This window comes from Rhinatrema bivittatum, chromosome 1 (assembly GCF_901001135.1).
Source record: "Rhinatrema bivittatum chromosome 1, aRhiBiv1.1, whole genome shotgun sequence".
Taxonomy (NCBI): domain Eukaryota; kingdom Metazoa; phylum Chordata; class Amphibia; order Gymnophiona; family Rhinatrematidae; genus Rhinatrema; species Rhinatrema bivittatum.
Window position 1 is genome coordinate 704,884,144 of NC_042615.1, and position 16,330 is coordinate 704,900,473.

At 43.5% G+C, this 16,330-nt stretch overlaps 1 protein-coding gene across 5 annotated transcripts in view; it reads right to left on the bottom strand.

The window, feature by feature from the left end:
- ERBIN (erbb2 interacting protein) overlaps positions 1-16,330 on the bottom strand; it is a 716,810-nt gene that overhangs the window by 92,758 nt on the left and 607,722 nt on the right. For all 5 annotated transcript variants that reach the window (XM_029576039.1, XM_029576020.1, XM_029576010.1 and 2 more), the window contains 2 exons: positions 6,309-6,480; positions 3,588-5,109 (listed from right to left, as the gene is read on the bottom strand). In XM_029576039.1, the coding sequence (XP_029431899.1) occupies positions 3,588-5,109; positions 6,309-6,480 (1,694 nt within the window). The remainder of the gene's footprint in view (positions 1-3,587; positions 5,110-6,308; positions 6,481-16,330) is intronic.

Consider the following 16,330-nt stretch of genomic DNA (forward strand, 5'->3'; position numbering starts at 1 on the left):
AGTAATAAAATCATACTAATAAAAAATACATATTTCACAACAGTTGAAGAATAGAATATCATCCAACAATTTAAAAACGTATAAAAATATTCCAAACACCAATAAAACATTTCAAAACAGCAGACACAAACATCCAATAATTAAAACTAATAAGGATTAAAAAAATTAATCCATTGCTCTCCATACTTGGGAACGTTTGATTTTACAGTACCTTGACATTGTCTTTGATTAGCAAGAGGAGAAGAGGAGGTTTTGTTGCTTAAGCTTTCTCCCCTCTCGCTCTCATATATGCATATACTGTCTTGCTCACTCTCACATGCTCAGTCTCACTTACATAAACCTACAGGCCGACTCATATTCGCTCAGTGTTGCACCCGTACACACACACTCAGGCTCTCACTTTCACATGCTTAGCCTCACACAGGCAAACCCACAGGGGATCCCTCTCTCTCATGTGTTCAGTCTTACATAGGAACACACCCCCACAGGCAGTCTTTCTCTCACAAGCTCAGTCTTGCACAGGTACACACACAGAGGCGCTCTCTCATGTGCTCAGTCTCATACAGGTATACACACATTCTGGCTGTCTCTCATTCACATGCTTAGCCTCACACAGGCGCACACACACACACACACACACACAGTCTCTCGTGCTTAGTCTCACACAGGCACACCCACAGGGAGTCTCTCACATGCTCAGTCTCACACAGATATACACACGCACACACTCACAGGCTGTCTCTCCCTCACATAGGAATGCAAACACACATGCTGCCTCTCACTTTCACAAAGGTACACACATATGCTGTTTCTCCACTTCAGGAAGCACAAGTAATAGCAGCAGCGGCTTGAAGCTTTAGCTGGTCCTTCAGCCCTAGGGTGGCCAACTTTTCCACAGACTTGAGCTGGAAACTGGAGGTCTGAGGTGGGAGTGCCCGCCCCCTTTCAATTGCATAAATTAGCATAAATCACCAAGAAATATTAAAGCAATATCTTAAGATCATACTAATAGGAATGAGGAAGAATGAATTACTTCAGATGGGGAGGGTGAGTGATAGGTTGCATTCCAAAGGGGGTTGGAATTCCTCTAGTGTGTGCCTATGAGTGACTGGGGAGAGAGGGAGATGTGGGGCATCAGTTACTCAAGGGTATGTGTGTATATGTATTGCTTGAGACAGGGGAGGGGAATAACTAGGATTTTGTAGTGTTTACCTTTGGCAAAAAGAGGGAGCAAAATAAATGCTGCTGACAGGGACGGGCATGGCAGAGAGACAAGAAGGATGCTGGGAAGGGAGGTGGCAAGAGAGGAATCAGGACAATCAACCAGGATGCACAGGGCCGGGCCCCAGGCTTTGAAGGGTAGGGGTACCAATGTGCCTTTTCAGGAGGCAAAAGGAGGAAATGGGAAGAGAAGAGGGGGGGATTGGGAGAGAGGTGAGAGCTGGGAGCAAGGGGATTTGGTTGCAGGGGGAAATGGATGGTAGCAGATGAGAAGGGGGCTGAGGGGGGAGGACGGGGAGGGTTTGAGAGCAAGAGGCGGTGGATGTGGAGAAAGGAGGGAGCTGGAGTGGGGGAGCCACACCTTCAGCAAAATTCTCTTCTTCTCACTTCAGCCCTTCCCCACCCTTATTGCACTTGCCCCATGCCCTGTCCTCCCAACTCAACTCTCCTATCACTAAACTCTTTCTTCTGCCTCTTCCCCTTCAGCCTCCCTCCTCCTTTCCCTTACTCCCACACCCATTCCCACATTCTCTCTTCTCTTCCTATTGACCTCACTCCCTCTCCTCTTTTCTTGTTCCCACTCGCTCTTGCCCCCACCCCCTCCCTGCTGGCTGTTCTCCCCATCAGTTCCATACCTGGTTCTGATGGTGAAGGTCTCCACTTTAGTCTACAGCTGACGCTCTGTCAGCACTATTTTCTCTGGAGAGAGTGGTGCTGACACAGCGACAGCTGTAGTCCTAACTCCAACACACTACAGGGCGGTGATCTCTCTCTCCTCACCCTCTCTGAGACTCCCGGCTTGGCTCTGCTTTATTACTGAGTGCCCGAGGAGAGAGAAGTATTCCCCGTTCCCATGGAGATCCACTGGGAAGGGGGAGCTGAAAGGAGACAGACTGGACAGCAAGTACTCAACAGCAAGTTGGCAACAGAAGCTTTCCCAGCAGTGACAGCAAGCAGGCAGTGAAAAGTCTGGTGGAAAAAAAAAAATGGTTAACGCATTGAGCTGCAGGTTTTTTAAAACTTGCTGGCAGCGGAAGTTACATTTATAAGACATATCTTCCGTCACGAGCAAGGTGCAAGAAAGGGGGGAGATCAGAGCGCAGCACTCTTCTGAGCATGTGCAGCTTGTCCTTTCTCTGTTGTCTCCTGTCTGCTGCCTTTGACCGGATTTTACAGTGTCCAATTACACTTGGAACTGGACACTGTACAACTGACAGAAAAACTGGACTGTCTGGTTCAAAACTGGGCAGTTAGTCACCCTATTCAGCCCCTGTGGCCACAGGACTCATTCTTTTTCTTGGGCTGTGGGGGCCGACGCTTGTCTCTTCAAATTTGGCTCGCACTGCTCCTTCTCCTTCACGGATTTGTCTCACTTCCTCTTCCGGGCAATGCAGATAAGGAAGGCATACAACTCATGTGGCCCACGTGTTCTTTCTAGATGGCTACATAGTGCTGCAATCAGCTCTGCTTTTAGCGTTCCACCCGGGCTTGAAAATGGTTAAAGCCCAGGCGGAAGACGAGATCTCTTGCATTCCGCTGAAGCAGAGGGAGATGGAAGACTAGCTGCATCAGCAGGAGACCAGGGAGCGCGGTATTATGGCTACAGAGGTGGCGACACACCAGTTTGTGCTTTGCTACACATTGGCGTGTCGCAAGACTGGTTGAAAATCACTGACTTATAGTGTTATTAATGCTTTTTTGAAAAATTAAAGGGATATTATCTGAACAAATGAATGAATTCTGGTGCTGCTGTCCGATACTGCTAGCAGCCCATTGCGAGGCAAGAGGCAGTGGATTATATCTATACATACTATGTTTAAGTCTGATGCTGTGTTTAAAGAACTTAAGTGAATTAAATATTGGTTTAGAATTTGTAATTTAATAAAATTTTGAGTTTTGTATTGACTTTTTTCTTGCTTTTTGCAATTTAAGAAGTGCCTGCTTTTTTGTTTTTCAGTTTACTTGTTGAAATAGAAACCATCTGATTTACAGCATCTCACATGTCATATTTCTAGTCCATATTATGTATTAAACCAAGTTTGCAATGGGTCAAAGTTACAGTAAAGCAAAGAAAGATATATGAACTAAATGATAAAAAGCGACAGATATGCAAGAGAGCCATTATCACTCTGAGACAAAATCCTTTGGATAAAGATCAAACAGGGTAGAATTCTAAATAACAAAAAAAAAAAAAAAAATCTACTGTAATAATCAGAAAGATTGAAACACTAAAATCAAGAGCCCCTGAACTAGAAGTATTCCCTAAGAGTCATTCATTTTAAAATGATATATATTTATATTGCACCATGACAAAATAATTGTAAAAATTCTAAATGAAACAAAAAGAATAAAAAGGTTTATTTTACCTTTTCTAACTTTTTAGCCTCAATGTGCCGTAACACTTGCTCTCTCCAATCATGAGGAACTTTTTTTCCTTGAGGGTTCAACAAAGAGTGCTCAGAATTAACCCTTGTGTTGGGCTTTTTATTGGGACTGGTCCGTGAATAATTAAAATCACTAACTGACATAGTCCTCTCTGGTATTTCATTCATAGAGGGCCGAGCACTCTGAGGTCTGGGCACATTGGGACCATCAATGCTATAGGTCCTTGCAGAAAGAGGTCTTTGTGACCCAGACATCATCTGTGGAACTCTTCCCATTGTATGTAGATCTCTGTATGTCATGTAATCTCCTTCCTGCATCTGGACACGCCTTGTGGATCCAGCATCACCAAGTGTTACAGAAGCTGCAGAGGACACACTGCTCTGCCTTTGAAGAGTATTCCGATTCACCCCAGGAAGAAGCCTGTCATTTGGTGGAACAGCCCACATTTCAGTATGTCTTGGTCCCATTCTTTGATGCATGCTATAGGCAGCACTGGATCTAACATTGTTATGGTTGGAAAAATTCATGTTTACTGCATGTTTTATGAAGCCTGGACTTTCAGTGCTTTCTGACCACAAAAGGCGCTGAGGTGCTGTGTTGCTTTGTTCTACCAAGGAATTTTGTTTATGTGGCCACAGGGTGTCTTTGGCTGTAGTACTACTACTGTATTGAATATTATACTGAGGTACACCAGATACCTGCGTACCTACTGGCCCCCTCATTACAGTGGTGCCTTCAGGGTTATGATTTGAATCAAATTTGAAAACAGTTTTTTTTGTACAAGATACTAAATCAGAAGATGAAGAAGATCCAGGAAACACTTGCAAAGGCTGGTCATATAACAGTGTGGCTGACTTGCTTCGGACTATATTCTGGCCTTCCATACCAAACGATGCTTTTGTCACAGATTTTGGCTGTTGGGGTCCATTGTCACTAAGAATATCATAAATTCTCAGTGTACCAGTCTCCATGTTGGTAATGCTATGAGATTTCACCACTGATCCTACTGGGCCACCTCGCTGTGGGGAAAGATCTTCAGTACTCTTTGAGACATCCTTATCACTGGAAGAATCGACATCTGCTATAGTACCTCTCATTGGATCAATCTTTCTTGACGACAAAGATACTTCCTCAAAATGCCCATTCACTTTATTTATAGAACAAAGAGAATATTTATTTCCATTTTCTAGGCATTCTCTCTCTTCCTTAACATTATTGTTTAAAATGCCTTTTCCTGCCAGTACTTCTTGAGCAGTTACCTTTGATATTTCTACAAGATTTGTTTGAATTTTATCATCACTTGTACATCTGCTAATGTTCATATTGATTTGGTCCAATTTTTTAAATTCCTCATTATCAGTCTTCAGCACCATTCTTTTGTCAGTTAGCATTAGTCTTTCTTCAGCAGTCAGCTCATATTCAGTCAATTTGGTAATCTCTTTCTCTTCAGGAGTGTTAAACTTGCCATTTTGTAAAACACTATTGAAATTTTCATCTTCTTGTCTGAAACAGAGGAAAGTGACTTGAAACAACCATTGTATTACTGTTGAATTATAAAAGATTAAAAATAATAAAATTATCTTCAGCTTACAACAATGGAGGCAGACCAAGAAATATACATAGTGAGATAGATACAACAGTATTTGGGCTATTTCACCTTATAAGATATTTTAATGATGGTATAATGCCCTGCTGACAATGAAGGAAGATCTTTTATAAGGTTGTGTCATAAATGGCAGTGCTTAAGATGGAAGCACAATTTTATAAACCGAGATGCTAACCTAAATGTATGAGAATGAAATCTGAAGCCATTATGTCAGCCTTGTTGTTCAAACCAGGTGAGTCATAAAAAGAAATGTTTGAGATTTCCACTAGCATAACAACTGTTCTTTCCAAATATGATATGCAATAGATTTTCAAAAGATGACTGCATGAAATTTGCCCAGGTAACACAGAAATCACTGTGAAATACAAATGCTGCATATATAACTACCTACTTTTTGTCACAGAAAAATATCTTGACCAAATTCTAATTTAAAGAACCAAAATACAAATGAACAGCTCACTATGCATTAAGTATTTTATTTTGTGATTCATCTATTCCTATTTAGCTTCTTAAAGGAATGGTTTTCTGTGTCTCGTTTTATTACACCCAAATGATACTTTAAAAAACAGCTGTAATCTAGATAGGAATAGGAAGTTATGTTATGTATCTACTCCTACTTTATTTCTAGTGCATACAAAGACAAAGTATGTAAAAAAAAAAAAAAAAATGACCATAAGTGCCATCTACTGCTCTGTTTCTTTTCCAGTTATAATGCTATAGAGACCAGTGGTTCTCAACTCAGTACAGAAACATACCCAGCTTGTTAGGTTTTCAAGGTATCCACAATGAATTTGCATGCACTGCCTCCATTGTATGCAAACCCATTGCATGTATATTCATTGTAGCTATTCTGAAAACCAGTTTGACTAACGTCATAAGGTCTGGTGTGAGAACTACTGCTGTAGACCATACTTGCTCTCTGGCTTTACCCAGTGTTGCAATAAGCACAGAGGATGGAAGGAAGCGACAGAAAAAAGCCAGAGATCAAGTAGGGTCCATGGCATATTCTATCTAGAAAGGAAATTAGGCAGACTAGATAGGCCTTATGGTCTTTACCTGTTTATTAAATGATCATATATTCAAGATATCCACAGACCTGATTTTAGAATTCAGAGCAATATTTGTTTCTTTCTCTGGTGAACACAGTAAAGCATCTTGGCTGCTGTCAGTATTTAATGAAACAGAGTCTGACATCCGAGATGGTGAGGAGCAGTTGCTGTTGTTTTGATTGCTATTGTTGGTGACATCTGATAATGAATCTGTATCATCTGAAATATAATTTGTCAACCTGGTCAATTCAAACACATTCTAGCAACTTGCTCATATATGATGCTTACTAAGAAATATAAAGGCTCATTAGCATTTTCTACAGCAAAATCTATATAATGAAAAGCAATTTATGTGAAATACAGATGAACCTGACTGTGACCCTGTTTATATTCTGGGCTTGTCCTCTTAGGTGTCAGTCAACTTACCTTGAAAACATCATCAGTCCAGGGAAAATCTGATTGACTTGAACTTAACAGCTCTCATATGATTCTAATAGTTACAGAGATGCAAAATCAACGACTATAAAATTTAAAGAGACATCCCACATTAGTCTTCTGGGGTAGGTGGTAAAATTTAACATTGCACCCCAACAAACATCAAGGCTCATAAACACTGCCAAAAATAGTCAAGCAGGTCTAACCAAGGATTAAACTCAAACTAAAACAAAGATTTTTTTCAGGGCTGTCAAATCTATCCTCCTACCAAATCTGGAAGTTATTTTTATTTAGCTCACAACTTTTCACTGGGTGTTCAAGATGAGTTACAATTCAAGTACAGTAGGCGATTCCCCCTTTTTTTTTTTTTTAAGAGGGCTTACAATTTAAGGGCAGCAGAAACTGGCGAGGTATCCAAAAATAAAGAGGAGGGATATAATCCAAAAATAAATAAATAAATTACTACTATAAATGTCCATACAATTCATCAAAAGTTCACTGCAATTTGATTAAGCTTATACTTCCTCTTAGAATATAAGGGATCATTTACCAAAAGGTTTTCTCCTATTACCGTATGTGTCAATGGGAAAGATGTTTAGTAAATAGGGCCCTAAGTTTGTACCTGAGGCAATGGAGGATGAAGTAACTCACCCAAGGTCACAAGGAGTATCAGCAGAAGTTGAACCTTGGCATCCATGGTTCTCAGTCTATTGCTCTAACCAAACCACTAAGCTGCTCCTTCACTACCAGATTAAATGTGAACCTGTTCACTTATGTTTGTATGAATATCGTATAGAAAAGCAAATTTTTTTAGAAAATCAGATTCATTCTACAAAATAAAATGAACTTGGAGCCAATAGCATTCAGTTTTAAAGTTATACTAGCTAGCACAAACCATACCTGCTTATGATCTTTATCACTGTTCTCAGCTAACAATACCACAAATACATTATATAATTATTTACGAAGTCTATCAGTCTATCGTTCTTTCTGCCTTTAACACTACTAAAGCTACACCAGTACATCTATCTCCATAAATCTGAAAACTTCTGAATACGTTCTTGAGCCACACAGGACATTAAAATAATGCCACTGATAAAGTATAACATTTTTCTTTTTCTATTTCCTGCTAATTTTAAAATAAACAGGCTATTTCTTACAAAAAATTGTAGATGAAGTGTTGATAAAAAAATGAAAGACTAAAAAACAGATTAAAATTTATTAGACTACATCCTTTTACATTACAACTGAAGGTCAGGCTTGAGCTATCAGAAAAGTTTGAAAGGTATTATATATATCTTAAGTTATAGAAATAAATATTTCCAAGGATATTCAATTTAACAAATTCAATGGACCTTTTAAAAATAGTTTCAGAGCGGCATAATAAAATCTTATAAACAGAAGAGAAAAAGCCTGTAGCAAAATATGTGATAAATGAAAATCACATTATCAAAACTTGCTAAATTAGTTGATTTGACTTTTCCTGAAGCCTAAATCCCTGTTAAGTTGAAATGAAGTCTACTGAAAATGTTTTCAGGAGGGCTAAATAACTGCACTGGAACTAAAAACGCAAATGAAGTACATAAGATATGCAATACTGGTCAGACCAAGGGTCCATCAAGCCCAGTATCCTGTCTCCAATAGTGGCCAATCCAAGACACAAATACCTGGCAAGTACCAAACATTAAATAGATACTATGAAAAAATAATATTCTATAAAGTACAAGATCCTCTCACTAGTTTAGTCCTTCTGGTCAGGATAAACAATATATAGGGGTAATTTTCAAAGCCAGTTTTATGAGTGAAAATAACTGCTCTAAAATTGATCCAGGCTCAGTGCACATAAAAGTATGCCTTTAACAGTTTTATATATATATATATATATAGCTATATGCACTGAGGAGAGGCATTCAAGGGGGTGGAGTTGGGACATATGCCCACCTTTTTTTTTTTTTTTTAACATTTTTAAAAGGTATGGGGTTAAGTGTACAAGCTAAGTTAAACCCTCTGAAGAGGAGGCGTAACTTTACTCATGTGAATGTGTATGTATAATCTATCAATTACCCAAGTACTTTCAAAACAAACTGATTCACATAAGTTTTCTTTGAAAATACTCCGTAAAGTCTCCATGTACAATATACAAGCAAACTTTATCACTATGTGGGCTGTTTGAAAATAGCCGTCCTCAAGCAAGAAGATCAAAAATAAAGATCACAATTTATTACATTAGTCCCAATATGAAAAATGACTTTCATCAAGTCCTTGTGTAAAAGGTAATTAAATATCTTAAATAATTGTTCTCTACTTCATACTAATGGATCATGCTGTTTGCACCTACCTATCAACTCCTTTTTTAACCTAAGTAAAACTAGGCTTTGATGAAGCCACACACTGATGTGCTGCCAATTGCTTTTCTTATTCAAGGAGCTAGCACTTGAAAATGATCCTACATAAAGCAAGAGCTGTCTGTTTTCCTGAAAGTTTTATGTCCTGATATATAGATATTAATCTACAATGTACTCCATGCATTAAAAAAGGTCAAATAGTTGCCAGCATGGTTTAATGGTGAGGTGAATGAGGAAGTTAAAGTCAAAAGGGCATCTTTCAATAAAAGGAAAGCAAACCCTAATGAGGAAAATAGTCATGAGCGTAAGTACTGTCAAATTAGAGATAACAGTAGTAAGACAGGCCAAAAAAAGAATTTTGAGAAGAAACTTGACAGAGGCAAAGAAGTAATAAAAAATATTTTCAAGTACATCAAGTACACCTTTGAAGGGTTAAGGTCTCTAGACCAGAGGTTCTCAACTCAGTCCTCGGAGCACACCTAATCAGTTGGGTTTTCAGGGTATCCAAAATAAATATGCATGAGATAAATTTGCATACAGTGGGGACAGTGCATGCAAATCTCTCCCATGCATATTCATTATGGATATCTTAAAAACATGACTGGCTAGGTATGCTCCAAGGACTGGTTTGAGAACCACAGCTCTAGATGACAAAGGGGTAAAAGGAGTGCTCAGGAGGGACAAGGAAATAGCAGAAAACTGAATTTGCTTTGCTCTTTACTGAGGAAGATATTACAGACATACCCACACCAGAAACATTCTTTGATGATTATGATTCTGAGCAACTAAAGCAAATTTCTGTAATAATGGAAGATATAAGCAATTTCACAAACTCAAGAATTACAAATCACCAAGTCTGGATGGTATTCACCCCAGACATTTGAAAGAACTCAAACGTGAAATCACAGACATGTTATTAATCATCTCTCACCTATTTAAAACAGACAGTTCCTGCAGGCTGGAGGATGGCCAATATAAAACCTATTTTTAAAAAGGCAAGCGTGATATGGGAAACTATACACTGGCAATGCTAAATAAAATGGTAGAAGTTCTACTTAAAAACAAAATGATTTAAAAACTAAAAAGATGTGGCTTAATGGGGAGGAGTCAAATCTATTTATATCTTCTAAACAAAATATAACAAACATAAATAAAGGTGAGCCAGCTGATATAGTGCATTTGGATTTTCAGAAGACACTTGACAAAGTTCCCTATGAAAGATTCCTCAGAAAATTAAAGAGTTATGGGATAGGAGGCAGTGTGCTATTCTGGATTGGTAACTGGTTAAAAGACAGGAAATAAAGCGCAGTTGCTTACCTGTAACAGGTGTTCTCCTAGGACAGCAGGATGTTTGTGTCACCCATCTGTGAGGACTATCAGATGGAGCCCGGCATGGAAAACTTTTATCAAAGTTTCCAGAAGCTTTGATTGGCACACTGAGCATGACCAGCATGCCACTATCTGCGTGTCCACGCAAGGTCCCCCTTCAGTCTCATAACATAGAGAAAAAATACGAGCGAAAAAATAAAACAACAAAACGCAGGGGCAGTGGGCAGGTTTCCTGAGGATTAACATCCTGCTGTCCTAGGAGAACACCTGTTACAGGTAAGCAACTGCACTTTCTCCTAAGACAAACAGGATGGTAGTCCTCACAGATAGGTGAATACCAAGCTCCAGGCTGCTCCTGGCAACAACCAAGACCAACAGGTACTGAACAAGATGCCAATGACAACAACTTCGATGCTGTTGGTCAGTAGAGACAGCCCAGTTCCAACAAAGGGGCCTTAGGTAGGAAAACTTGGGTTAAGCCTGGAAGAGACTGCGTAGGACAGATTGGCCGAAGGCACTGTCTTGTCGACCATCCTCGTCCAAGCAGTAGTGGGCAGCAAACATGTGCAGGGAACTCCATGTTGCTGCCCGGTAAATTTCTGTGACAGGCACTGCCCACAGGTGGGCTACCAACATCACCATGGCCCTCACAGAGTAAGCTTTGATTTGGGCTCCAAGCTGAAGGCCCACTTGTGTGTAGCAGAAGGTAATGTAGTCCGCTAGATAGTCTGTTTGCCCACTGCAATTCCCAATCTATTGTTATTGAAAGAAACAAAGAGTTTAGTGGATTGCCCGTAACCTGCTGTGCAATCCAAATAGAAAGCCAAAGCCCTCTTGGAATCCAAATTATGAAGAGCCAATTCTCCTGGATGGGAATGAGGCCTCGGAAAGAAGGTGGGCAAAATAATGGACTGATTGATGTGAAAATCAGTCACAACCGTAGGCAGGAACTTGGGATGCGTACGCAGGACTACATGAACACGAAAGAATTTTGTGTATGTCAGGTACGTAACTAAGGCCTGAAGCTCACTAATTCTATGAGCCGAAGTGATTGCCACTAGGAACATGACTTTCCAGGTGAGGAGCTTCGGGTTGCAGGAGTGCAAGAGTTCAAAAGGAGGACACATGAACCATGCCAGTATGATGTTGAGGTCCCACGACACAACAGGAGGCTAAAGAGGGGGCCTTAGTTGAAGGAGACCCCTCATAAAGTGACCTACTACGGGTTGAACTGATATAGATGTGCCAACAATACCTCGATGGTACGCACTAACTGCACTGTGATGAACCCTGACTGAGGTGGTTTTAAGCCCAGACTCGGAAAGGTGCCACACATAGTCCAAGAACCTGAGAAAGGGGCATGTGAATGGCTCTAAGCCATGTCCCTCACACCAGATGGCGAACCTCTTCCATTTCAACCTGTAAGACTTCCAAGAGCTGAAGGATTAGGCGGCTCAACATCCAAGCTGTCAAGGCTATCGCCTGGAGGTTCAGATGGCGCAGGGCACCCTGATTCTGAGTTATCAGGTTGAGTGCGGTCCCCAGTCTGATGGGATCCTTGATCAACAGGTCCCAAAGGAGAAGGAACCAGGTCTGTCTGGGCCAGAAGGATGCCACGAGGATCATGGTCCTTCGGTTCTGTTGAAGCTTTAGGAGAGTCTTCAGGAGGAACAGAAGAGGAGAGTATGCTTACAAGAGATCCATGCCCCAGTAAAGGGTGAAGGCGTCAGAGGCTGGCTGGCCATCCCATGCAAAAAGGGAGCAAAAATTGCTCACCTTGCAGTTGTACAGGGAAGCGAAGAGGTCCACATCCAGGGTTCCCCCCACTGGTGGAAAAGCTGGGCCTCCACATCTGGATTCAGGGACCACTTGTGTGGCTGAAAAGAGCAGCTTAGGCAGGCTTTCAGAGTCCCGGGTAGGTATGCTGCTCACAGAGACATCCCCTGCGACAGGGCCCAGGATCAGATCAGTACCACCTCCTGACAGAGGAGGAACACCATGCCTCCTTGCTTGATGATATACCACACCGTGACTTGACTGTCTGTCCGAATCAGGACTGTCTTGTGGGACAACCAGTCTCGGAATGCCCAGACAGTATAACAAATCGCCAGAAGCTCTAAGAAGTTTGTCTGGCAGAGAGCTTCCAGAGTGGTCCAGTGGTCCTGCGTGTGGAGGTCATCCACATGGGCTCCCCAGTCCTGAGGAGAGGCATCGGTGGTACCACTTGAGGTGGGGCAGCCTAGAAGAGAATCCCCTGCTTTAGATTGGAAATATTCTCCCACCAGGAAAGAGATCTTCAGAGGTTGTGTGATGGAGACATGGGCCTCAAGGTCCTGGAATACCTGCTGCCATTGCAACTGCAACGTTCATTGTGCTCTGCACATGCAAAGGCGGGCTAATGGGGTAACATGGACTGAGGCTGCCATGTGGCCCAACAAGCGAAGCAGAAGGTGGGTACTTACATTCTAACTGCTCCGCACGAAGGTTGCCAACGAAGATAGGGTAAGGGCCCGATCGTGGGGCAAGAACACTTTCGCCTGAGCTGTGTCCAGTCTGGCTCCTATGACCTCCAACAAGGGAAGAGGTGAGATTTTGGGTAGTTGATGACAAAACCCAGAGACTGTAGCGCCTGCATCATCAGGGCCAAAGCATCCAGCGCGGGAGTTGCTTTTGAAAAAAAAGTCGTCCAGATATGGGAAGACATGCACCACACAGCAGCGGAGGTGCACTGCCACTACTGCCAGGCATTTGAAGATGTGAGGAGCATACTGTATTGGTAGTAAGCCTTCCCCACCACAAAGCGAAGATGGTAATGTGGGCGTAGGCGTCCTTGAGATTGAGGGAGCAGAACCAGTCTCCTCTTTTGAGGAGGGGAATCAGAGTGCCCAGAGAAATCATCTTGAACTTTTCTCTTCTGAGGAATTTGTTCAATGCCCTGAGATCGAGAATAGGGCACAAGCCCCAGTCCTCTTTGGTTTGAGGAAGTACCTTGAATAGAATCTGCAGCCCTGCTGATGTCTAGGAATGGGCTCCACTGCTCCCGCTGTGAGAAAGTGGAGCAGTGGAGCCCGAAGTATGACCTGCTGGGCAGACAAACCTCACAATGGACATGGAGGAAAGACCTCTGGGATCCTTCTGAAATTTAGTCTATACACCCCTGGTAAACTATGATAAGGACCCAGTGATCCGAAGTGATGGTCAACCAGTGGTGGGCGAAGTAAAGAAATCTGCCTTCCACTGGAGGATCTAGCGTCAGGGGTACGACATGCTCCCGCGTCTCCAGTCTAAAGCCCACAGCCGGAGCCTGTTGGGGGGCCGGCTGGGATCTAGGTGATCGCTGTTGATGGGAGCGGCCCCTAGAGCTAGCACTTGGCATGCGAGTCCAAGAGGTGGGGGGGGGGGGGGGGGGGGTGGGAGGGGAGGTAATATTTCTGATGATGATAAAAAGTCTTCCTGGAACTTGGTCTGGAAGATTTCCTGACAGAGGATGGGGGATCTGAAGCACTAGCGGAGAGTTGTTGAAGGGTTTCATGGTGATCCTTCAACTGAGCTACTGCATCTCTGACCTTATCCCCAAAAAGGTTTACACTTGTACATGGGCGGTCAGCCAACTTCTCCTGCACCTCTGGTCGGAGGTCAGAAACACAGAGCCAGGCCATCCTACGGGTGCCGATGCCCATGGCGGCTATCCTTGCCGAGTTTCAAAAACATCGTAGGTGGACCGCACCTCATGTTTCCTAGCTTTGAGACCCTGCTGTACAATGGGGGAGAACGATTCCTGGTGCTGTTGTGGCAGGCATTCTGCTAGATCCTGAACCTGTTTCCTCAGGTTTCGGTTGTACTGGGTCATATATAAATGATAGGAAGCGACATGGGTGATGAGCAAAGCGCCCTGATAAACCTTCCTACCCAAAGCATCCAGCTCCATATGTTCCCAGCCTAGAGGGGCAGAGGCATGGGTACGGGAGTGTTTGGCATTTTTGAGAGCGGACTCCACTATCACAGACTGGTGAGGGAGATACAGTTTCTCAAAACCCAAAACCTGTTGTATTAGGCAGGTGGCATCCGCCATCCTATTCACTGGAGCAATGGATATCGGGTGTTCCCACAACCAAAGGAGAAGATCCTTAAAGATGTCATGAATGGGAACAGCCACTATCTCTTTAGGAGCATCGACAAATTGGAGGACCTCCAACATTTTGTGCCATGCATCCTCCTCTGTGAGAAGCTGGAGGGGGAAGCATCGGCTATGGTTCTGACAAAGTCCGCAAAAGAGAGGTCCTCTGGAGGAGAATGATGCCTTTCCTCCAGTGGTGAGGGCTCTGACAGAGGGTCGTCAGATATCAGAAAAACTCTGAAGAATCATCCTCCCATTGACCATAAGGACCTTCTTCCTTGCTGAGGCTGTCGTGGGACCTATGCGGGTGAGGCCTACGTAAATCCCTGGTCCTAGGCTCCGAAGGCACCGAAGGAATCAACGGTCCCGGTGGCAATGGGGATACCAGAAGCTATGGGAGACCGGAGGGTCTGGGCAAAACTTGGGGAACTGAGGCCTTGGGACTATGGCGCTGGACGCAATGATGGGGATAGCTCCCGAGGGGGGCATCAGTGGCCGCTGGGGAACTGAAGCTCTCAGGCACCAGCTGCGTCGGTAGAGTGCCAAGTAGGACGTACAGACGGTCGAGCAGGGACGCCAAGATTGACAGTGTGGGCTCCGGCACCGGTATGGGGGTTGGAGGGGGCTCAACACTCCATTGGACACGGAGCACCACACTCTGCATCCTGCGGTCCAACTCCTCCTGAAGATAGGACTGAAGGAGGGGGACGCGCCATCACCGGTGCCTCCTCAGGTCCCCGAGGGGGACACATTGCCCAGCACAGATATCAGTGGGGAGCACCTGGGACTATCAGAGGATGGGGCCTTCGAGATCATTTTGGTGATGGTACGGCAGCCGCCAATACCACACCAGAACCAGAGCAATGTGCCGACTAGGACCAGTGTCAATCCTTCCCTGATCTCCCACAGTGCTCGGCCCGGTGTTTCCCCGGCACCGAGGAGGAGGATCCCAATGTTCTGGAAAGCGGAGAGACCATGGAGAGCTGGTCACTGTCTCCTCAGTCCCTGGAAGATGCCGCCGGGGGTGTAGAGAGGGGTAGCCTATCAAGCGCTTCCCCCCCCCCCCCCGACCACTGGGTGGTCAATGACTCTGCCGCAGATGTGGATGGAGCAGACTTTTTGAAACCAAAAGGTTTCTCCATTTTATCGAGGCGAGCATGATGGCCCTTGGGGGTCATCTGATCACACAGCTGACACCCTCAGACATCATGCGATGCCCCCAGGTAGAGGATGCAAACCTCATGCGGATCCGTAATGGACATGGTCGGCGGGCACTGACGAAATCCGGATGTTACCGTGAAAAATGGCCGGCGCGCAGTCGATGACCGGAGGCTACCGGGAAGTGGGACACTGGGAATAGACTGAGAAGAAGGGACAAAAATTTTTACCTACTGCACCAAGGAGATACACCGTCCAGCAAATGGGGACCTGACGTAGAAATGGGAGAAAAAATGCTATTTTAAAACAAGAAAGAGAAGATGAAGCAGCGCTCCAAAAAAATGTGAGGCAACTGCACCGAAGAAAAAGATTGAAGGGACGAGCGGATAGTGGCATACTGGGCATGTTCAGTGTGCAGTCAAAGATTTTAGAAACTTTGACAAAAGTTTTCTGTGCTGGGCTCCATCTGATGTCATCACCCATTTGCAAGGACTACCATCCTGCTTGTCCTAGGGGAATGGATGGGACTAAATAGTCAGTTTTCTAAATGAAGTGGAGTGCCCCAGAAGATCTGTTCTGGAACCAGTACTGTTTGATATATTGGTAAATGATTTGGAAAAGGAAATGAAAAGTGAGATTATGAAATTTGCAAATGATACAATTATTCACAAATGTTAAAACACCA